The sequence below is a fragment of the Erpetoichthys calabaricus genome, chromosome 2 (genome assembly GCF_900747795.2).
Source record: "Erpetoichthys calabaricus chromosome 2, fErpCal1.3, whole genome shotgun sequence".
Lineage (NCBI taxonomy): Eukaryota > Metazoa > Chordata > Cladistia > Polypteriformes > Polypteridae > Erpetoichthys > Erpetoichthys calabaricus.
Genome location: NC_041395.2, coordinates 6,233,502 through 6,258,771, shown reverse-complemented (window position 1 = coordinate 6,258,771; position 25,270 = coordinate 6,233,502). Strand labels below are relative to the sequence as shown.

General features: G+C 41.3%; 1 protein-coding gene across 1 annotated transcript in view; it reads left to right on the top strand.

Annotated features, from left to right (window-relative positions):
• The window catches only part of LOC127526860 (Fc receptor-like protein 3), a 115,561-nt gene that overhangs the window by 58,044 nt on the left and 32,247 nt on the right, over positions 1-25,270 (top strand). The window contains exons 5-6 of the mRNA XM_051924017.1: positions 15,461-15,760; positions 17,224-17,508. Of these exons, the coding sequence (XP_051779977.1) occupies positions 15,461-15,760; positions 17,224-17,508 (585 nt within the window). The remainder of the gene's footprint in view (positions 1-15,460; positions 15,761-17,223; positions 17,509-25,270) is intronic.

Below are 25,270 nucleotides of genomic sequence, written 5' to 3'. Positions count from 1 at the left end.
AGCACGTCGTTCCTTCCCGTCACGTGATGCTGCCGTACTCCCGGGTTATAGGGCATGCAAGAGCCCACTAGCCTCCCTACAGCAACTCCCAGTGGTCCCCAAGGTATCCAGCAGGGCTGTGTATATAAACTACAAAGTCCATGAGGCCCTGCTGGAACTCGGGGCACCATCATGCTGTCTGGAGGGCTCCTCCTAGCGGCATGGGGGTGGCGACCGGAGTCTGTAGCCGGTCGTCCATCACAATATATACATATATATAAATACATATATATATATATATATATATATATATATATATATATATATATATATATATATATGTTTCTATCTTTAAACTTAACATAAGAAACCTAACAGATCATTGCATTCCAACTCAGAGGGATGAGGAAATGACACCGTCCAGCACCACAAAACAACACAGCATCCATTCACACACAGCAACACACAGCAGCACTCACATAGGCTGTCCTAGAATCACACAGACAACAAACAGACTCCTCACACAGCTGGAGTTTCAAAATTTCAACTGTGAAATTTCCCATATTAAGACCGGAACTGAACAATTTTGTAACTTCTTGTAACAAACAGCTTGAAAAGGTTGAACTAAGTGTTTTTTTCAGTATTAATCACACAGTCTCAGAGGTTCAAGTATGTGGAGTTTCATTGAAGGGGTAAGTAAGATTATGGATGTTAGATTCAAGCCTGTAAGACAATGGCCGGCAACAGGTGACCAAAGTCTTGTTAAAGTCTCAACATGTAGAAGGTGCTGGGACCAGAGATCTGGAACTGCAGGGTGAATCTTAAAGGCCCTAAGGTTGGCATTGCCTGCACATCTCAAAGACATCCAGATAACCTGGGTATCCCTCCAGTCCCAGAACTAGGGTCTCATGTATAACGCCATGCATAGAATTCACACTAAAACATGGCGTACAGACAAAACCGTAAGTGTGTGTATGCACAAAAAGAATCCAAATGCATAAAACTGTGTGTACGCCAAGTTCCTTGCACTTCCAATTTATAAATCCCAATGAACGTGAAATTTAACGCACACACCTACAGTCCCACCCTGACTCCTCCCAGAATTTTGCATATTTGAATATGCAAATCAATATAAATAGTCCCTTCCTTTCAGTGTTTTGTTAAAAGACAATGGCAAAAGCTCATGGAAAAAAAGAATTTCAGCATATATGAAATGGAGGCAAGGAAAAACGTACTATTGATTGGTGTAAGCGATGGTATGAGCAACAAAAGGAAGTTGATGGAGTAGCACAGTGTGGCATAGGGACTTGCTTTTTCAAGTTCAGAAAGTCGCACACTGCCCAAAATTAAAAAGAAGTGGTCAGATATCAAAGTCGCTCTGTATTGGTGAGTCTCAGCCCACCGTCTGTTTATTCTGTTCCAGACAATATTACAACAGCTGACCACCCCATGCTGAGGACACGACTCCAGGTGTTGCTGTGCCGAGCACGTCTTCAGACGCTGACTGTGCAGACTCCTCTGCCACGGAAACCCCTGGGCGACCGTCTGTGCTGACAGACTGTTCTGGAGTCACAAAATGCAATAGTGGATGCTGTAAGAGATGTGGCCAATGAACTAAGGCATATAAGGCCTGTACTGTGTGACATTAAGCACAAACGAAATGAATTGGTTAAAAATTAAATGCCATATCTGATTACTTGTTTTCACATTGTGCTAATTACACTCAAACAAAGTTGTAGCACTTTTTGATGACTGATCATTTGGTGGGTCAGGGTCAGGGCCATCATAGCACATCTCTTCAGGTACAGGCATCCCATGATTGTGTGCCACATTATGCAGCATGCAACATGCTGCCAACATGCGACACACTTTCTGTGGACTATTGCACATTAATAGATTGGAAATGGTTTCTGTTTATATAAGCAAATTCACTCTCTGAAGGTGCCTTTTTAGTGTAGCTTCCATAACGAACACCACAACGGACCAATTCTCTGCTCTTTACATGTCACATTGAGGTGACTCGCTATCCTTAAAAGGACTGTCTGCCTTTTGCCACACTAGTTGGAACAAGCGCCAGTGACTGTGCGGAGTTGCCATTTTTATAGGCTCTCTTGCTATAGATGATGTAATGTCAGCTCATTCTTGTGGTAATTCATCCCTGGCTGATGTAACTTGTCCAGCATTGTTACAATAGCAATGTGTGTGCAGTTGGAAAACTGGATGTTGCAGTTTGATGTTTCGCAGTTCAAACCCAGTGTAAGGAAACCTTATATATCTGGATGACAAGTAGATAAGGACATCCTATAGAGCTGGCATGGCGTGACTCAGTGATGTTTGTGAAATACCCAATCGGTCAACAAGTTCACGTTGAAAACCCGAATGTGGACAGAACTTGCAAATTAGCAGGTAGAGCACAATTCCTCAAAGTCTGCCTTTGTAAAGCTAGTTCCAGTTCAGCACACACATCCAAGAGGACAGCTGTTGGAAATCGAAATCAGCTTAGAAGCCAGTGATCATTATCATTGATAAATACAAGACGCTCCCTTCTAGTTCTTCCATTTGCGATGTCAGCTAAGAACGCTAAAACAGCTAAGGTATTTAGAATAGTGTGGCCATTCTGTGCACCATTATATTGTTACAGAATGATTACAATCAAGTGAATTAAATTTGTAAACGATATGCAATTAATTTCGGTGTATTTGATAACGCCTGTATCATGGATGCGAATATGAAAAAGAAAATTAAACGAAACAGAAACTGCAGCACTGCTTTGACGCTGTACGTGCGAAGAGAGGGTGCTGTGAAAATGCGCATGGCTTTACACCAAGTTTAGTTTTTATACATCTCAAAGTGTGCATGGAAATGGGCGTACGCAAAATTTTTGTGCATACTGTAACGGACAGCCGGGATTCTTACCTGCCTTGGACGCCTCTGTAACAGAAGGAGCTTACATGGGGTAATACCTCCCCTGGGACAACAGGGGGCAGCCCCCCTGACTTGCTACAGAGCCACTGGATTGGAGCATGGAAGCGCAACCCTGCTGCTGCCCGTGGCCACTGCCAGGGGGCAGATGGAGAATGACTGAGTCCTGATCTTCCACACCCAGAAGTGCGGCCGGAAGCAGAACACCTGGAGCACTTGTGGGTGCTCTATAAAGGGGCCGCCTCACTTCACTCAGGGAGCCTGAGTCGGGAGGTGGAAGACAATACTTGAGGGAGGAGGGGAGGCAGAAGAAACAAAAAAGAAGAAAGGGCCTTTGTGTTTGAGTTTTACTGGTGCTAATTTGTACTGTGCTGCTGTGGGGTGCGAGGGAAAAGCACTTCGCCAGTGAAATAAAGCCTGTGTTGTGCTGGGACTTGTGCCTCTGTCTGTTGTGTCCAGGGTTTGGGGAGCTGTACGCAAATCCCAAAGAGTATGAACAGTACACACCATTTATACATGAGGCCCCTAGACACTGGACATATTAAGAATTTCATGTATCTTACTCATATCAGGATGCACATCATTTTGTGAAAGGTTTACATCCAGAAATTGAATTTCTTTAACGCCAAACTGGCATTTAACTTTATTCGGTTTCATATCCATACCTTTGTATACTCTAAATATTATGCTGCCCCAAAGTTGATCCCCATAGTAAAATGTGATGCCATCAATACCTCCTATAATGTGTTCTATAGTGGAAATATCTTTGTCGCTGAAGAAATACCAATTGGCAGTCTTAAGAAAGAGTTCTGACCAAAAGGTGTATTAAACGTACCCAGCTTTGTATTGTCCACATGCAATTTCAGCTGCCAAAAACCTTGAGCACATCAAGCTTTGCAAAAAAAAAATTTGCACTTGCCTTTTTATTTTTTATTTTTTTGGTAGATTTGATTAAATTTTTATTTTTAGATTTATGTCTTTGGAATCTATACATGCCCATAAATCTCCCTTTGCCATCAAGTGAACTCATTCTGTAGGCTCATCTACTCTCTGTGTTACTCCTAGTGCCGTCATTCTGTCTAACTCCTGCTTTAGCCATCTTTTAAGTGGTGTCAGAACTCCCTTTGGACTGTGAACCACTCGCTGTACGTCTGGTAAGTTAAGGGGAGGACACCAAACCTTTTAAAAATGTCATGAAATTGCTGCACAACGTTGTCCACACTATTATGCTGTGTGCTGCGGCTGTCAATTCAATGCACTGTCTTAACAAAGTTCAAATTCTAACAAACCTTGTCCCCCAAAAGGGAATCATGTCTGATGGGAACTACAACAAATTGCAGGAGGTGCACTTTTTTCTTTCACTTTGACTAGGACTACAGGTGCAAAGGACTTACATCTTGTAGGTTTCCTTTTTCCTTGGATCACCAAACCTCCCAACAACTTTTTGTCAAATTTGACCTCAATTGCTTGGGCTCGGGTGACAGTCAGCAGCAGTGCATTCTTCTGTGCTTGCCTCTACAGCATGAAACGCTGTTTGAAGATACACCGTTCTCTGTCAGTGTTTCCCTCCCAATTCACATGTTCTGGTGACTTCACTCTCTCCATGTTGACTGTCAGATAGTAACCTAATTATCCAACATCTTTAATTCCACTTTCTTTCCTTTCTTCAGTATCTCACAAACACTTTGGGAACCTTATTTGAAACAAAGTTCTGGAAACTTCTCCCAGTACCACTCATGTGTTATTTATTTACTTAAAATAAGAGCCAACTGTGGGTTCTTTGAGTGAACTTTATTCCAATTATAGAGCAATATTAAATATCTTTCCTAAACTCTACAATACACTACTATGTAAGTACCAGCAGTGACTAACCACAGCTAAACTACCCCTTCTGTATAGCGCTTGTCCCTGCTTTGGTACTCTACTGCCATCTTCAGGTCTGGTCTGCTCATTTGCACTATCACTACCATTCCCATCTGCCATGTTTTAGCCTATGTGGCCTGTGTGTCATCATGTATTACTGGCTTGGTTGTTTGGTTTATTGCCGGGCAGGCTGTCTTTGTCACGTTTTGGTTTGTTGATCTTCTAGTTGTTTGGCACTAGTGTCTGGGTGGGGGTCAGCTTCAGTAAGTGCGACCTCTGGCCCCAGTCATAATTTTTTGTAATAGATTGGCCTGAAACCTGCCCAGGTTTCCTACTGTGGAAATGTGAACACAAATATTATTGCATTTGTCACTTTTATACGTTTGTTTGTTTCTAATTTGGGGATTTGACGCTTGAGGAGTTTAATGTCTGACATTAAATTCACATTTGATTTTCAATTTTCTCTTCCAGAGCGACCCACGGCCGAGATCACATCAGTGCAGGGCTGGAGTGGCGTATTCAAAAACGAGAGACTCGTCCTGCAGTGTACCGGTGACAAGAAATACGACAACTGGCGCTACCGGTGGTACAAGAATGGCAAGGAGCTTCAAGAAGAACATGGGAACGGGATGGCAAAAGGCAACATGTGGACCATTGACCTGATTAACGAGTCGCACGGCGGGATGTATGTCTGCAAAGGTGAAAGGTCAAGCAGACCAGCATACACTCAGAGGAGCAAACCATTCATCGTGACAGTGAGAGGTAAGAACGTTAAAGACTGACGGGATCGAAAAATCATCTTTGCGTCCGTGAGTCACACAAATTCAAAGAAGAAGCACAATGGATGAACAAGAACAAAAAGGAGGAGTGGAACCTAACCACGTACAGTGGGGAAAATAAGTATTGAATGTGTCAACGTTTTTCTCAGTAAATATATTTCTAATGGGGCTATTGACATGAAATTTTCCAAAGATGTTGGTAACAACCCAAGTAATCCACACATACAAATAAATCAAAACAAATCTGTCCATAAATTAAGTTATGTGTAATAACGTGGAATGACACAGGGAATAAGTATCAAATACATGAAGAAATGGAGGTGCAAAAAGGCCTGGAAATCCAAAAAGCATCTGACATCTGTCAATCCTGATAGCCCCCTTATCAGTGCAAATGAATATCCGCTGGTTTAGTCCTAATTGATGGCCTATCATTCCCAGGGTGTCACACAAGAAGCATCTCATGATCAGGAAAAGCAAAGAGCTCTCTCAAGACCTTCACAACCTAACCGATGGCATTGGTGGCAGATGTATTTCTAAACCTCTGAATGTTCCAGTGAGTACCGTTGGGGCCGTAATCTGTAAGTGGAAAGAATATCATGTCACCATAAACCACTACCAGCTGCTCCTCACAAGATTTATGACAGAAGAGTCAAAAAAATAATCAGAAAAGCCAAGGACCACTCGCCGAAAGCTTCAGAAAGACCTGGAATGAGCAGGTCCAGTAAATAATGCACTCAACCGCCATGTCCTCTATACATGCTCACTGTGCAAGACTCCACTGCTGAAGAAAAAGCACATTGAAAGTTTGCTGCCAACATTTGGACAAGCCAATGAAATACTTGGAGAGTAGAGTCTGGTCAGATGAGAGCAAAATTAAACTCTTTGGATGTCACTGGAGGAGAAATGGTGCTGCACATCATCACCCCAAAAGCACAGCATATGGTATTGGCAGACTTCATAGAATTGAAGGAAGGATTAATGGAGAATTGTAGCGGGACATTCTTAATAAGAATCTGCTGCCATCAACCAAGATGCGGGACATTTCAGCAAGACAAGGATACCAAACACACAGCCGAGGAAACTCTCAATTGGTTTCAGAGAAAGAATATAAAGAAGCTGCTAGAACGGCCCAGTCAGTCACCCGACTTGAATCCAACTGAGAATCAATAGAAAGAACTGAAGATCAGAGATTCATAGAAGAGGCCCCCGGGACCTTCAAGATTTGAAGACACTTTGTGTGGAAGAATGGGCCAAAATTACACCTGAGCAATGCACGTGACATACAAGGAGGCGTCCTGAAGCTGTCATCACCAACAAAGGCTTTTCTACTGAGTATTAAAGAAATTTCAGTAAGCGTGTTCCATACTTATTCCCTGTGTCATTCCACTTTATTACACATCACTTCATTTATGGACAGATATGCTTTGATTTATTTGTATGTATGGATTACTTGGGTTGTTACCGACATCTGGTGTAAACTTCATGTCATTAGCCCCATTAGAAATATATTTACTGAGGAAAATGTTGACGTATTCAATACTTACTTTCCCAGCTGTATGTCAAAAAGACGTCAAGTGTTTTTTTGTCGAGGTATTTGTTTTTCTTCTTTCCTCTGATATTTTGGTCATTTCCTTGTGACACACATGATCAAATGAATTTCTCCTTTGTGGCATTATAAGGTTCAGCATGACCGAAATACGAAGGTCATTTAATGAGTAAAGATCCACTCAAAGATGGCTTAATTGGAACGGTAACATGTTTTACGTTGCCAAACTATTACAAATTTACTAAACAGCTACAGTGCTAGACTGTTGAACCATGTTAGCCGTAATGAATGCAATGAGGAGTCAAGCAAAGAGACCGCTTTTATTGGCTAACTGAACAGATTACAATATGGAGGTTTTTAAGGCAACTCAGGCCCCTTCTTCAGGTGAGATGTAATACAGAAACTGGAGTTCCCTGTGTTTATATAGACAGTAGGACAGAGACGGCATTGGAAAACCTTCAAGTGAGACATCTTAAAAAATTAATAGACCTCTGCAAGCTAAGATTCATTTACTGAGAGAGGAGAACAATGTACTGTATGGTCAAGATCTTTTGTTAAGATGACTGCCCGACAAAGTGTTTTGAAGTTTTTGACAAGTTTTTCCATACAGTGTGGGTCTGTAGTTAGGTTGTTAGTCAGAGAGATCTAAACGATCCTCATACTAGAACATTACATTACAACACTCGACGAAAACAGGCCATTCAGCCCAACAAAGCTCGCCAGTCCTATCCACTTATTTCTTCCAAAAAAACATCAAGTCGAGTTTTGAAAGTCCCTAACGTCTTACTGTCTACCACACTGCTTGGTAGCTTATTCCAAGTTTCTTCCAAAACTTCATAATGTTTATGTGAAATTTACCCTTCACAAGTTTCCAACTGTGTCCCCGTTTTCTTGATGAACTCATATTAAAGTCACCGTCTCGATCCATTGGACTAATTCCCTTCATCATTTTAAACACTTCAATCATGTAACCTCTTAATCTTCTTTTTCTTAAACTGTAAAGGCTCAGCTGTTTTAATCTCTCCTCATAACTCATCCCCTGTAGCCCCGAATCAGCCTAGTTGCTCTTCTCTGGACCTTCTCTTGTGCTGTTATGTCCTTTTTGTATCCTGGAGACCCAAACTGCACACAGGACTCCAGATGAGGCCTCACCAGTGTGTTATAAAGCTTGAGCAGAACCTCCTGTGACTTGTACTCCACACATCAAGGTGCTATATAACCTGACAGTCTGTTTGCCTTCTTAATGTCTGAAAGTTGAGAGCGTTGAGTCCACTACAACTCCTAAATCCTTCACATAAGGTGGACTCTCGATTTTCCGACCGCCCATTGTGCATTCAAACCTCACATTTTTACTTCCTACCTGAAATACTTTACATTTACTGACATTACATTTCATCATCCACAAATCTTCCCAAGCCTCACCAGTGTGTTATAAAGCTTGAGCAGAACCTCCTTTGACTTGTACTCCACACATCAAGGTGCTATATAACCTGACATTCTGAACACTGTCTGGAAGTTGATAGCTTACAGTCCACTATGACTCCTAAATCCTTCTCATGAGGTGACGTTTGATTTTCAGACCTCCCATTGTGTGTTCAGACCTAACAAGACTTAAACTTGATACAAGTGTTAATCTCAGCTCTTTTAATCTTTCCTCATAACTCGTCACCAGTAGTCCTGAATCAGCCTAGTCGCTCTTCTCTGGACCTTCTCTAGTGCTGTTATGTCCTTTTTGTAGCCTGGAGACCAAAACTGCACACAGGACTCCAGATGATGCCTCACCAGTGTGTTATAAAGCTTGAGCAGAACCTCCTGTGACTTGTACTCCACACATCAAGGCGCTATATAACCTGACATTCTGAACACTGTCTGGAAGTTGATAGCTTAGAGTCCACTATGACTCCTTAATCCTTCTCATAAGGTATACTCTCGATTTTCTGACTGCCCATTGTGTATTCAAACCTCACATTTTTACTTCCTCTGTGTAATTCTTTACATTTACTGACATTAAATTTAATTTGCCACAAATCTGCCCAAGCCTGTCTGCTGTCCAAGTCCTTCTGAAATGATATAACGGATTATCTGCTAATCCACCTATCTTGGTATCCACTGCAAACTTAACCAGCTTGTTCTTTATATTCCTATCTAAATTATTTATATTTATTAAAAATATCAGTAGCCCCGGCACTGCCCCCTGCTGGTCACCACTCTTAACATTGGCCAATTCTGATGAGGTTCCTCACACTGTCACCCTCTGCTTCCTGTGTCTGAGCCAATTCTGCACTCACCACACCCTGAACTGCCACTTCTTTTAGTTTGATGCCCACCCTCTTATGTGGCACCTTATCAAATGCTTTCTGAAAGTCCACATCAATAATCTCATCTGCTCCTCTCTGGTCGTATCCTTTTGTTGCCTCCTCATAGAATTCCAGCCTGTTAGTAAAACACGAGCTTCCTCTTCTGACCCCATGCTGACTGTCCTGTCCTTGCCATGTATTGCTCAATCTAATCCTTAATAATTCCTTCCATTAATTTTCCTGTGATGCATGTTAAGCTTACTGGCCTGTAGTTGCTTGGATCTGCCCTGTCACCCTTTTTATATAATGGGATGATATTTGCCATTTTCCAGTCCTTTGGAATCTCTCCAGTGTGCAGTGACTTCCTATAAATATGTGTCAAGGGTTTATATCTGTACTCGCTAGCCTCCTTAAGCACACTGTGATAAATACGATCTGGTCCTGGTGATTTGTTTGATTTCAGCTTATTTAATCTCAGCAGCTCTTCTCTCTCTACAATCCCTCAGTACCTCCTTAGTAGTCCCTGTTACTGCTCTGAGGTTATCCACTTGCTCACTTGTGAACACCTCAGAAAAATGTAAGTTTAGAGTGTCCGCTATTTCACTGTCTGTATCTTTTCATTCCCCTTTACTGTTCCTGATGCGCTTGACCTCCTCCTTGTCTGTTCTTTTACTACTAAAATACTGAAAGAATCTCTGAGGGTCTACTTTCGCCTTATCTGCTATATTCCGCTCCAACTGTCTTTTAGCCTCCCCGATATCCTATATCCCTATATCTGGTTATAAAATCATCATCTCTATTTACACCATGTTGTAATGTGTTAAATTTTAGCATGAGTATAACTTCCCATTCTTTTCTCTCTTGCTGTGTTCTGAAGTTGCCCATAAGTACTGTGACTTTAAAGTCCCTCTCACAGTGTCCATGGCTGCTGATGTGAGCTGCTACAGGAACATGTTGCCCCTGTGTAAATTCATTCTTTGGTGGAGTGTTTGTCTAGTTTCTCCCACATAGTGTGCAGTGTCGGGACATTTCATGCACAGAATTAGGTAGGCCACATTAGACGATCTGCAGGAAAATGATCCCTTTATGTGGTGTTGTAGTCAGCAGTGTGGTATAACTGCATGATCTGTATCATAAATGTGAACACACGTTTTACATCTTTTCTATAAACAGGGAGAGGTACCGTTATTTGTTGGATAACCCAGAGAGTTTCGGACCATTAGTTGCTGTAGGTTTGGTGATTGTCTGTATGTCAGGAGGGGAGATTGTGGAAATACATTTCTCAGCATTTCGTCATTATTTAGCATTGGCTGAAGTTCTTTTACCATTTTTCGAAGTGCTTCAAAATGTGGGCTATAGGTGACAACAAGGGGGATGCGGTTCTTGTTGTCTTTGTTGTTATATTCCGGAAGGTTGTTTCTGGGTATGGCAGTAGCTCTTTTTCTTTGAGTGCCTGTTGTTTTGGAGTCATAACCTTGTCTTATGAAATCTTGTCTAAGTTTATCTCAATCTGTCAGGTCTGAGCAAATACAGTTGTAACGTATTGCTTGGCTGAAAATGATGGAGCGACTTATAAGCTTGGGGTGGAAGCTGTCACTTCTCAGGATGTCTGTCTGTCTGTCTGCACTGCAAAAGCACTGCACTTTTGGACACTATTGTTTGATTTTAAATAAAAAGACTTGCACACTTGCACCTACTCTTGATTTCCGTGTGGGTCCTCATTTACCCGGCTCATCCTCGGTCTATCACTATTGACGGTTCCAGGTTGCAGCTACCAGGGACCATAGAACCAACCTGAACCATCACAAAGCGTGATAATGTCCAAATTTATTTGACCAGCAACAAGTACAATTGCCACAAACAACACAGCATTTCCAATGACAAACATGTGCGTAATTGTGGTATACCTGATGAATGTTATGATTGTGCCACTTCAGAATCTCCAAAAACTTCCAAAAAAGCCAGTCTTGCTCTCGTCACAGGTCTGAATACACTTAGTAGGCCTCAAACCTGGCTGCCTAGCACCAAACTCCCAATGAAGGCTTTCAGTCTGCAAAGGCTTTTCAGTATCAAAATGCTAAAAACTTCCATAAAAGGAAAAACTGTTAGTAATCTCTAGTCCTAGGATCAACAAAATAGATTTCTTTATTATTAAAGACTTATGAAATGGATTCATAAAATAATTGCAAAAACCTAAACAAAAAAAGCAAAGCAAGAACAAAATAAGGAAAAGAGATTTTGAAAAAAATGCAAACAAATCCAAAAATCAAAGGCCAGAAAGCGGACCTTTAAATGAATTCAGGGATTAAAGCCAGGACATCCAAATATCAAAAAGAAGTGCAAATTGAAAAAGAAGACAATCAGATGATATTCACACATAAGTTTTTATATGTGGGGCTCTCAGTGCAGGCATTAGTTTTTACTTTTATTTTTATTTTAAAGGTGTTGTCTTTCATTATTGTCTTGTTGTACTTGGAGCCGTGTTATCAGTGTGTTGTCACATTCTCATTCACGTAGTTGCTGGAATTGCAATTAGTGACGTCACCAGGACTTCTGATATGGCAGCATGCAGCAGGTTTAGTAACCCTCAGTGGAAATTCTCTGCAATGTCCTTTCTTAATAGTTAGCTTTAAATTCAGGCAGTCCTAGCGTGAGGATTCCTATTTGTTTTGACCCGGGCTTAGATTCCTGTCTTGCCCTTTGGTTTTTATCACTTTAGTCTACTTGTGACTCTTCTGGTTTTGACCGTGGAACATCTCTAACTGTGGTTTCAGTCTTTCATCTCATTTCCTGGCTATCCTTGTTTCTCAACAATTGTGGGTGCCATTGTAGAATGATAAAGTCTGAATTAGATGAAGCCACCCTAATTCAGGATATTCAGAAGATATGTAATGATTTACTTCATGTACATAATAAACAAAAAGAGTCGTGTCAAATATTTAAAATATTAAATGCACGCTTTTATTATATTTTATATATTTATTATGTGAATTTCCCCTTGGGATTAATAAAGTATCTATCTATCTATCTATCTATCTATCTATCTATCTATCTATCTATCTATCTATCTATCTATCTATCTATCTATCTATCTATCTATCTATCTATCTATCTATCTTCAGTTGAAAGGTTTAAAGTCTAAATATTCTCAATTCTGGCAGAAATGTATCATTTTCACCTTCTGATGGAGGACTAGTAAAGGATCAGAAATCGAAAACATCCTCATATTTTTAATCACTGATCTTGAAATCATCTAAAACAATACTCCACATGCCAATGTTTGAATTTTGTCAGTTTTAGCCTTCTGAGATTGGCTCTTAGAGGGGTGGGACCACCAGTAAAGAATCAAATGTCAAAAATATGATCATATTCAATGAACAGCAACCTCAAAATACCACAGTCCACATACTGATATTGCTGATTCACATTTTTTCCAAAGTTTTGTGAAAAGTAGTAACTTTGACCCCTCATATCCCATTAGAGGGTCTACCCCTGCGGTTAGTTGCACAACTTCAAGTCTATCTGAATGTTTTTGCAGAAGGCACCAACTGGTTTACTTTTTATCATAAGGATTTCCTGCACAAAATGTGGTCCAAAAAAGGCTTAAAACTCAGATCACATAAAACCTTTTGGCTTTTTGCAGCTGCACTTTAAATAAATATATATATATATTTATTTATATATCCCTATGTGCGCGTGCGTGACAATATATAGGGAATATATATATATGAAATAGTTTACTGTCAAATAATGCAAAGAGTACGCGACACGTGTTTCGCCCTAATTCTGGGCTCATCAGGCGTACACACTCTACTGCACTCCCTCTCGGGAATCGAACGTTAGCACCAGAGGCGATGCCCCTAACGTTGCGCCACGGCGTGTGGTTCGTTTATTTGACAGCATGTACATCGGGGTACACACACACATATATATATATATATATATATATATATACACATACACACACACACACACACACACATATATATCTATCTATTATAAAAAGAAATCCTGTCCCCTGCCCCGAGAAGATCACGTATCATAGACTATCAGAAGATAATTTAAAGACCCGCGAGACGAAAGAGACCTGCCACGGTGCGTCTCACGGGAACATAGAACGAGAGTCTTGCAAGACACACCCTACTTACAAGCAATATCAAAAATAAAAAAACAAATCAGTAGTGTAAAAAGATTCAGCATATTGGGACTCACAAGATTACAAATATTGTTTTTACAGAAGTTCTGAAATAAAAGTGAAACTAATGAAATAGCAACAATTCAAAGAAAAAAAAATCTTAAAAGTGTGTATCCGGAAAACCAAACACAGGGGTTGGCGAGCGAAGCGAGCAGGGGGAAAAGCCCCCTAGTATATATACAGTATATATATATATATATATATATATATATATATTTTCACACATGCGCACATAGGGAGCCGCTTAAAGGCCCATCGAGCAGTGTGGTATGTCATGCCAGGGGACAAAGGTGGAGTGCTAACCTCTCTTTCTTTATTTCCACAGAAAGACTGAAGCAACACCTCCTTGAGTTTACCCGGACTCCCTAACCATGCACTACCATTTCCGCATTCCTTCCTTTCCTCTGGTCCATTTCTGATGACTTCATGACTCCCATCCACCACCTCAGTTCCTTCCCAGCATTCCACCTGCCTGTTTCCAGTCCCACCCCATAAATTATTCCCTTACACCATTTCATGTTGTCTGTTGTAACGTATCTGAGCAATAACTGACCTTTCTGAAACTACAGTATACGGGACCGGAAACCCCAAACCTTTATGATTGTTTTTGTCTTATTTTACAATATACTGTATATACACACACACACACACACACACACACACACACATATATATATATATATATATATATAAAAAAATCCAATGTCTGTCTGTTTTTCTGTCTGTCCACTTTTCACGAGAGAGCTACTTAACGGATTTAGATCAGGTTTCTTTATCTAGAATTTGCTTAAACATTGTGCTGCCAGCTTTGTCCAGCAGTGTAGAGCAGACAGATACCTGCATCTTCCACTCCAATCTTTGTCTGATAGGCAAGCTACAGTGGGTCCAGGTGGCCTACCACAAGAGGATTCATATAGTCCAGGACCAGCCTCTCAAAGGTCTTCATGATGTGAGATGTAAATGCCACAGTAAATAACTCACAGGAGATGAATTACAAGGAAAGATTAAAAGAGCTGAGCTTTGTCTGGTGAAGAGGAGACCTGACTGAAGTGCTTAAAATGATGAAGGGAATTAGTCCAGTGGATTAAGATGGTGACTTTAAAATGAGTTCATCAAGAAAACGGGGACACAATTGAAAACTTGTTAAGGGGATATTTCACACAAACATTTGGAAGTTTTCTTTCCACAAAGAACGACAGACACTAGGAATAAGCAACCAAGTAGTGTGGTGGACAGTAGGACTTTAGAGACTTTCAAAACTCAACATAATGTTATTTTGGAGGAATTAAGTGAATAGGAATGACCAGCTTTGTGGGGCTAAATGGCTTGTTATTTTGTGTCCCTGACACTCATCAGCTTAACATCAGTCCTTTTGATAAATATAATGACCTTCTGTCTCTGCAACTCAAACTACTGTAAGTCTCTTCAATCAAACATAATACTCTCCTTTTATGTAAGATCACACAAATGACCACCCATCACCATCCCACTCTTAATCTTTAACCTCTCAGAAAATTGTAGAAGCTTCTGTTGTCCTGGTAGATGATGCCATCCTGTATTAAGCTGAGCCTTTCTTTTGCCTAAGTATAAGGCTGCAATAATGAACATATTTACAATCATATTTACATGTCCACATTTTCAGTGCTAAACAAATTGGACAACAGCACAGTTAGTGACAGTCATGTGACCCACTGATGGCTGTCACTCGCTGACTGAACGTAGATGTCTCCTGACGTACAGCCGTGTTGTCACCCAGTGAGACCTTCCCTCTTTGTGTCTTTCCTTCCTTGCTCTTAGTAATGAGTTTAAGGCGTGTGAATTCCCCTGGACTGTAGAATCCAAGTCACTAATTCCTGTTAACGTCAACTTCTTATTCCAGAGAAGCCCCCAAACACAGCTCTCATCCTGAAGCCCCAACAGACCCCAATATTTGAAGGTGACGTGGTGACCCTGAGCTGTGAGGTAGACGACAGCCCTGCAGCAGGATGGAGGTTTTGGTGGTTCACTAACAGCAATAAGTCCTCCATTCCTACCATCTGTAAGGACGGAAGCCGGGAGTCAAAGTGCACAATCCAGTCTGTTACTCTGTCCTACACAGCGGAGTACTGGTTTCAAGCCGGAAGAGGGAAGCCTCCATTTTATTTGAACTCCAGCCGGCCTGTGGTGCTCCAGGTACACGGTAAGTGAGTCGTGACTCTGTGAAGTGCAGAATAACTGATCCTCTAATGGTTCAAGCAGACTCCTTGGTAGATCAATGGGTGGGATTTACTGGGAAATAGAAGTTAAATAAGATGAGGGGATGGAGACAGTTATTAGTGGGTCCAGGCCGTGGTTTTAAAAAGAGTTCAACAAGAACACGGGGGCACAGTTGGAAACTTGTCAAGAGAACATTTGGCACAAACTTTAGTTTTTTCTTCTCATTGAGAACTAAAGTCACAGAAAATACAGTAAGTGATTAAGTAGTGTGGGAGACAGGAGGACTTTATGGACCTTCAGAACTCAACTTGATGTTGTTTTGGAGGAATTAGGTGGAAAGAATTGGTGAACTTTGTTGGGCTAATTAGTCTCTATTCGTAAAAAGTATTTCTAGTGTGCTAATGAGTTGTGACATAGCTGTAAGTAAATCTACAATGGAGTGGTGCTCCATCCAGGGCTAAAAACCACACTCCTGCTTGGATAAGCTCAGGCGTAGTTGACCGATTAATCGTTAAAAAAGATGAAACCAAACCTGACCCTGTTAGCTAAAAGCCACCCATACATGCCCAGAGAAACAGCACCACCTGTATCACAGCCATGAAATACTGGACCTCCTTGAAGAAAAGCCGGGCTGTCTGGCCACACTGTGGCTTTTTATCATTTGAAGGACAACCAACTCCATTTACACAGAATCAGGCCCTGAACAGGGCAAAGCCATTGATGAAACAGGAATGACAAGGTGTAAAAATATATATTTTATTGCACATGTGAACAATCCATAAATAGGAATCAAAAAGGCAGGCAGAAGGTGAGAACAAAGGGAAACAATCAGATAAAGCTAAAGACGAGCGCAGGTCAAAAACACAGAAGATGAGAGCATTGGGCTGCAGGCCTTCACAAAGACAAGATGCACAATGCTGGACACACACCTCCAGCGAATCAAGTACCTGTCCCATCATGCAATTGCAGCATTATTTGGACAGGAGGGGCCAGGGGAAAAATGTAGGCAAGAGGAGGAGCTCAAGGGGCGGGGCTACTGACAACTCTTGACACACAGCAAGACAAAAAGAAGGATTCCCATTTAAACTCACACATTTGATACATTTATCAGGTCATCACTGTCATGTGTACAGAGTATGGCGAAATTCTTACACATATGTGTTAATCAATGTTTCATTCCCTCTCAGTTTATGCAACAGTTCAATATTGTAGGGTCAGTTAGTACCCATTAAAAATGTTATATACATGATTACTTGAAACGTATGTAATAATGAAAGGCTCTGATGGTCTGTGCATTGTGGACTCCTACTGCTAAAGCAGCTCCTCCTTTTTATCTCCACTCACAGTAATTCCACAATTCACACATTCACTGAGTAAGTTCATGAATTAAGTGTGGAGGATGCTGGGCTGTTGGACTTCTCACATATTTTTTTTTATTGTACACAGTGGCATTTGAGGAGCCCGTCCTGTTGCTGCTCACCCAGTGGTCAGTATGGATTGGAGAGCCCATCTCTCTGCACTGCAAGACTCAGTTGAAGAACATGGCACTGAGGGGACGCCTTCAGTATCGCTTTTACAGAAACGGGACAGTTTGGACACAGCCGGGGTCCCAGGACACTTTGACCATCTCATCAGCTGAAATCAGCGACACAGGGCTTTATAGCTGTGAAGTTGAGGCCACGGGCACCAATGTGAAAAAACAAAGTGGCACCATCAACGTGAGAGTGACAGGTAAGGAAAGCCGAGGGTATCGAGGATGGAATGTTCAATAAATGTACATCATGACTGATCAGTTGTTTGAGATACCGTCAAACATTGCTGCAACAATGGCTGCCCTTCTATCCTGCCTAAATGCCTTACTGGTCTATTAGCTGTGGGTTCTGACTAGGTCTGTGAAGAACTTCTCTTATATTTCCCTTAAAGAAAATTGACAATACCAGCACTCTGCACGAAGCAGAGACTTCTTTGCAATATTCTCTACAACTGAAAACACTCACTCACTGGATATAGAGGTAGTAGTGACAGACGTATAATTGGACCAGAGAAGCCACCATTGGAAATTTGACTGCCTTTTCCGTCCACCATGATAGAGGACTACTGTTGCAAGATCCATTGTCACATAATTCCTGTCTGTGGTAACCTGCCCCATTTCTGAATCTGTATACATCATTAGTGTAGTGATGTCTCAAGCACTCATTCTAATATCTGTGGATTGTGACAGCTATGGTAACTCTGGCCTGCTGCTCCCAGTAACATTTGAGTAAATCATGAGATTTGTGCCAAGAACCCAGCCACAGGGGATGCACAAACCAGTGTGTTTCTTTGTGCCAGTCCCAAGTCCAGATAAATGGGGAGGGTTATGTCAGGAAGGGCATCTGGTGTAAAATTTTTCCAAATCAATATGCGGACAACAATACAAATTTCCATACCGGATCGGTCGAGCCCCGGGTTAACGACCGCCAGCAGTACTATTAGCCAACAGGGTTCTGGCGGAAATTGGGCTACTGTTGGCCGAAGAAGAAGGTGTAACAGAACAAGATGCAGAGGACAGAAAAATATGGAAGAAGATGATCTGCTGTGGCGACCTCTAACGGGAGCAGCCGAAAGAAGAAGAAGATGAGATGTGTACCAATATGGCATGTTTGTGCTCTCCCAATAGAGTTCAACAAACCTGTGCACACAGTGGTCCATTCTTGACGTAATCTTGAGGCCCATCATACTTGTCTGGGGGTGCGACTCACTAAAGTTTGTGTGTGTGTGAAACACTTATCTTCCAAGTCCAACTTCCATGTATGGTGATGTCTGTGCTGTGTGCTGACAATGGTCACGTTCACATCATTAAACAGGCGGTGAATGACAATTCTGCCAGAATGCACTCAGTTGGTCATGTTATACCTTAGTTCTGGCTTTTCAATTTGACTTTTAATCCCCAACTTTCAATGAAAGATGCTCTCGTTTACCTTTGTGGTTCATTTCAGTTACTGTATGTGAAAATGCTATACGGTATACAATACAAGCCTACATTTTGTATTTTCAGTATTTTGTATCAATAATCTGATGCAACAACATTTTGTCTAATGCCCATAAGTGACTGATTTTGTCTTTATGAGATGAATTAGTTATAAGTTACCGTATTGCCTGATTTATTTTGACTTACTACCATTTGCAGAGCTTTAGGTTATGGACTCCTAGAATACAATTCGACTATGGTCAATAGTCATTTTTTATATGTAATCTCAGAGGTTAATTGCTGTTTGGTGAGCTTTATTATAAAACCTCAGGGGCTAAGTAATTTTCTTAGTGTGTGTTAAATAAATAATATTTCGTAAGCGTGTCTTTTAATATGCAGTTAGGACGAATAAATATTTGGTCAGTGACACAATGTTCATAAATTTGGACTTTGTGTGCCACCACAATGGATTTGACACAAAACAATCAAGATGTGATTGAAGTGTAGACTTTCAGCTTTAATTTAAGGGGTTTAACAAAAACATCGTATGAAGAAAGAAATCTGAGAAATGAGAGGAGACCATTCAGTTCATCAGGCCTGTTTGTTTTGCTAATAGCTAAGCTGTTTCCATATCTCCTCCAGATTCTGCTTCAACTCCAAGTCTCAGTAGTTTGTTCCTGAGTCCCACAACTCTTTGCGTAAAGACGTGCTTCCTGGCCTCAGTCTGAAAAGCACTTCCTCTTAAATTTCACTGGTGTCCTGGGGCCTCATGTATAAATGGTGCGTACGCACAAAAATTTTGCGTACTCCCGTTTCCACACACAAATCGTAATGTATAAAACCTAAACTTGGCGTAAAGCCATTCACATTTTCACGCCAGCTAAATGCTTGGTGTACGCAAATTCTCTGCTTGGTTTTGCAAACTGGCGGCTGTGGTGTTGCGGGTCCACAGCTCTCGTCAAAAAGGCCAGTTTTAATAAATAATCACCGTACTTGCTGCTTAGCGAGGGGCGTGGTGGTTGTGTGGCTGAAGCAGCTCCCGGGATGATTCGTGATGTGGGTGTTTCTCACCTAAGTGCACAGGTGAGAAACCATCCGCATCCGTGATTGTTCTCAGGGCTGCTGATTTGCCAGAGCTGCCACGTCCTCTTAATAAATAGAAGCGCAAAGTGGCTAGGGGTGAAAAATGAAAGAAAGAAACGGAGGTTGCAGGAGAGCAGGAAACAGCGATGAGAGAGCGTGCCGGTGTGGGTGAGCGAGACAGTGAGAGAGCACGCGAATGTGTCCTCGCAGGCAGGCAGCTGGAAGGTGAGCCCCGAGAAGGGTGTTTGGCCAACACTCGGTGGGGCAGAAGGAAGCGGTCGCCCCAGCTGAGCGATCATGGAGCTGGAGTGACCGGAGAAGAAGGGTGGCTGGCCGCGTAAGGCCAAGAACGCAGTGGGAGTCGGGAGGCTTGGATGTAGGAGACCCAACGTGAGTGTCCTGGCCGTTGGGTTTAAAGCCAAGTCTCGATCGGGAGAGCGGAACCGAAGCCAGGGATCAGGGAGCCTCCAGATCAGTCATGTGGAGAGAAGGCCAGCTGTAGAAGGGCGACTCTCCTGTTGCGTGGCCCAGATGGGAGAAGCAGGAGAGCCGCCAGGTAAAAGAAGCACCAGGCTTTGTCTTAAAACACTGCTTCCTGTATTGTTTTAACCTCATTGTTTTTAAGATTTTTTCTAATGGATTTTAACCTCCACTTTTCACTTTTGGTTTTATTGGATTATTTTATTTAATGACTTTTGAAGCACTGCACTCTATTTATTTGGATGCTGTTTTGTTTGTTGTTTTTAAATAAAAGCACTTGGTACTTTTGTACACCATCCCCTTGCTCTAACATTACCGACGGTGTAGGGTTCAAGGGCTCCCGGACAGACGATGGGAGCATGCAGTGAACCAGCATCATGACAGCGGCACCCAGCGTCAAAGCAGTGCTACTGTTCCTGTGTGGTTGCCCTTTCTTTTTCAGATCCACATCCCTGACGCGGCTTTATAAATACACTGAAATTAACCGCATATTGTTTATTAGTTTAATGCATCTGATTGTAATTAACCTGTAACAATATAGTGGTCCACGGAATGGCCAAACTATTCTAAATACCATAACTGCTTTAGCGTTGTTACTCTTACTGCACCTTCTTCTTCTTCTTTCAGTTGCTCCCGTTAGGTGTTGCCACAGTGGATCATCTTTTTCCATATTACTCTCACTGCACCACTCGGAGTATTTATATCACTGTATCTGAGTGTGAATCACTGCTGTACAGCAGCTGATCAGAAAGAGAATTATCAGGATACAGCATCAAGCACAAGCTGCCTCAGCCATGCTGTCTATTTGAACTTCTCCCATACAGCAAACTCTTCAGAGCCTTTCCTGTATGGACCTCGCGGTTCACAAACAGTTTCATCCCAAGAACTCTAAACGCACTCAAGCAGTTCATCAAGTGCTCCTTGTAGAACTGTCTGTACTTATAAGTACAATCACCTCACTGTAAACATGAGATACAGTTATAATATTACACAACCTGAGCCACTTTAGTGCATATTTACATATGATGACGATGTCATTTTTAAGATGAAATGCAGCAAAATATGTCTATTGCATTATACAGATAAAATGTTAACATCATTTAAATAATGCATATTGTTAATTAAACATGCGAGGACACGGTGGACAGCGGTAGCGATGAGCTGGCGCCCCGATTGTTCCTGCCTCACGTTGTATTCTTGCTGGGGCTGGCGTGACACTGGAAGGATAGATGGATAGAATAATTAAACGTACTACGAAGATATTTCAATGTTCCTTAAAAGTTTTGAAGAATCGGAGTTCTAAGCTTACAGATGACTTAACGTCTATTACAGAGCTGATTGTATGGCGATTGGTTACTTGGAGAAAGAAAAGGAAGGACAGGAATTGGAGGTTAGTACGTTTGAAAGAGACAGTACAGCTGCAATAAATTATTCCATCAAAAGTCGCATACGGCGCAGCAAGCATCTTGCGGGAGGCTGGAACAATTTCTGGACAGGGCACCCATGTTCCCGTGTTCCCATGTTTAATAACATGGTTTAACTCCTATCATCATGAAAATGATATCAAGTATACATCTCAGTATTTTAATTATTCAGAGAGCTGTAATATCATGAATGGAATGGATTCTGTGTCCTGTTGGAGGAAGAGAAAGCCCAGAAGCACGTAGTGATTCACACACACAGAGCACATAGAAGATCAAATACAAAACAAAGCATTTAATATTCTACTTTAGTTACGATGGGATTTGAGAAACATGTCAATTAAACGATTTTAAGATGAAGTTTATGATGTTCTACTTTATTGACAAAATAAACTACATGATTAAAGTGAAATTTTGAGATTAAAATTGACATTTCAAATTTTTTTTCCCACTGTGTGTCTATTTTTTTTTTTCTCTGTACCCTAATAAGCTTTCATATGACACTCAGACGGTGGGCTACGACTCACCTTTTTACGACGACTTTGATATGTGACAAGTTTTTTATTTCGGGCACTGTGCGACTTTGTGAACTTGAGCTTTCAAGTTTCTCCGACACGCTATGTCACTCAATCAACTTCCTTTTGTTGTTAATACCACTGTTTAAACCAACAAATAGTACGTTTTTTCTTTGCCTCCACTTGGTATTTGCTGAAATTCTTCTATTTCCCCTGTGCTTTTTCCATTGCCTTTTCACAGAAGGATGAGCTTAAGGGCTATTTATATTGATTTGCATATTCAAAGAGGCGTAATTCTGGGAGGAGTTGGGGCGGGACAGCAGGCGCGTGCACATGCGTTATTTTTCATGCTGACCAGGATTTATGGAGCGGAAGAACGTGGAAGTTTGCGTATGTACAGATGTATGCATCTGCATTTTTTTGTGTGTACGTACATTTCCGCTTTTGTCCATGTGCCATGTTTTAGTGTGAATTCTACGCACGGCATTATGCATGAGGCCCCAGGTGAGGTTTTACCAGTTTCATTATATAGTCCAAACATATCATGCCTTGACTTAAACTCTACAGTTTTTATGACATAACTTAAAATGTTGTTTGCCTTTTCAGTCGCTTCTGTACATTTCATAGGCAATGACAATGTTGTGTCAACATAAACCTGTAAATCCTTTTCAGTGTCTCCCATCTGTAGTACTAGGGTGTTGTACCGTGTTAGCCATTATGAATGTAGAGAAAAGCCAAGCAAAATGACCCCTTTTATTGGCTAACTATAAAGATTACAATATGCAAGCTTTCGAGGCAACTCAGGCTCCTTCTTCAGGCAAGATGGAATACAGAAACTGGAGTTCCCTGTGTTTATATACACACTCTAGGACAAGAAACAACATTGGTAAATGTTTAAATGAGAAATTTTAAATGTAAAAAATTAATAGATTCATTCAGGCTAGGGTTAATTTAACAAGAGAGAGAAGAATAATGACTGGTCAAGATCTCTGGATAAGATAACTGTCCACCAAAGTCTTTTGAAGTTTGTAATGAGTTTTTCAAAACAACGTGGATCTTTAGTCGGGTTGTCTGTCATTCTGAGAGATGTAAACAATCCTCATATCTGGCCATAAGACCCATGTCTCTATTTACACCATGTTGTAATGTATTAAATTTTAGCATGAGTTTAACTTCCCATTCTTTTCTCTCTTGCTGTGTTTGGAAGTTGCCCATAAGCCCTGCGACTTTAAAGTCCCTCTCACAGTGTCCATGGCTGTTGAAGTGGGCCGCTAGAGGAACATCTGTGTTGCCATGTTTAATGTGGAACCTGTGTAAATTCATTCTCTGGTGGAGTGTTTGTCCAGTTTCTCCCACATAGAGTGCAGTGTCAGGACATTTCATGCAGAGAGTTAGGTAGACTACATTAGATGATCTGCAGGAAAATGATCCCTTTATGTGATATTCAAGTCGGCAGTGTGGTATAACTATACGGTCTGTATTATAAATGTAGGCACATGTTTTACATGTTTTCTGTAGACATGGACATGTGCCATTTTCTGTTGGTTCACTTAGGGAGCTTTGGACAATTAGTTGCTGAAGGTTTGGTGGTTGTCTGTATGCCAGGAGGGGATGTTCAGGAAATCCATTTTTCAGTGTTTGGTCCTTGTTTAGTATTGGCTGAAGTTCTTTTATAATTTTTTGAAGTGTTTCAAGATGTGGGTTGTAGGTGACAACAAGGGGGATGCGGTTCTTACTGTCTTTGTTTTTATATTCCAGAAGGTGGTCTCTGGGTATGGCAGTAGCTCATCTTATTTGTGTGTCTGTTGTTTTGGGGGTGTAACCTTGTCTGATGAAATCTTGTCTGAGCTCCTGCAGTAGTTGATCCCGGTCTGTCAGGTCTGAGCAAATACGATTGTACCATATTGCTTGGCTGAAAATAATGGAGCGCCTTATATGCTTGGGGTGGAAGCTATCACTTTTCAGGTAGGTCCGTCTATCTGTCGGTTTGTGAAAAACAGAAGTTACAAGGGTGTTGTCTTTCTGTTGAACGGTGGTGTCAAGGAAGCTGACTTCTGTTTTTGAGTAATTCACCTTCAGCTTTATGTTGGGGTGAAAACAATTATATTCATTATGAAAATGGAGAAGGTCCTTCTCACTGGCAGTCCAGATTATGAATATGTCATCTATGTAACGGAGATACAACATTGGTTTTATGATGCACATTGACATGAAATCTTCCTCCAATTTTGCCATGAATACTGAGGTGCAAACCGACAGCCCATTGCAGTCCCCATTTGTTGCAAGTAGCAACCTTGTCCAAAAGAGAATAGATTATGTGTCAGAGTGAGTTTTATCATTTCTATTACTGACTTTGTGGGTAAATCATGTTGTCTCAGGTACGTTTCACATGCCAATATGCCATCATCATGGGGGGTGTTTGTGTAAAGGGCCTCAACATCCATTGTGGCCAGTAAGGTTCCCACAGGTAAGGGGCCTATAGCAGAAGTCAGTGGTGTCCTGGATGTAGCTGGTTGTATTACGGGCGAGGGGTTTAAGGATGTAATCCACCCAACCTGAAATATTTTCTGTAAGGGAGCCAATTCCTGAGATTATAGGCCTTCCTGGCTTCCCTTCTTTGTGGATTTTAGGAAGCATGTAGAAGTAACCCATTTTGGGGTTCTCAGGAATTAAACTATTTACATGATTCCTGATGTCAAGAGGAAAGCTACTTACTATCTTTTTTAGTTCCTATTGTAGAGATCTGCTGGGTCTTCTTGCAGTTTGTAATAATGCATAGTACTGGACAATTGTCTTTGTGCCTCCTGTATATAATCTGAAGTGTTCATGATGACTAAAGCACCCCCCTTGTCTGCTGGTTTGATAATGATTTCTGTATTTTCCCTTAGTGAATGTATGGCTCTCCGCTCATCCCCTGTAATGTTTTCTATCCGATTTTGCTGCCTGTTTAAGATTCCTGTTTTCACTCTCTGTCGGAAGCAGTCTATATAATAATCCAGGGTAGAGTTTCTGCCAGCTTCTGGTGTCCATGTGGATTTATTTGT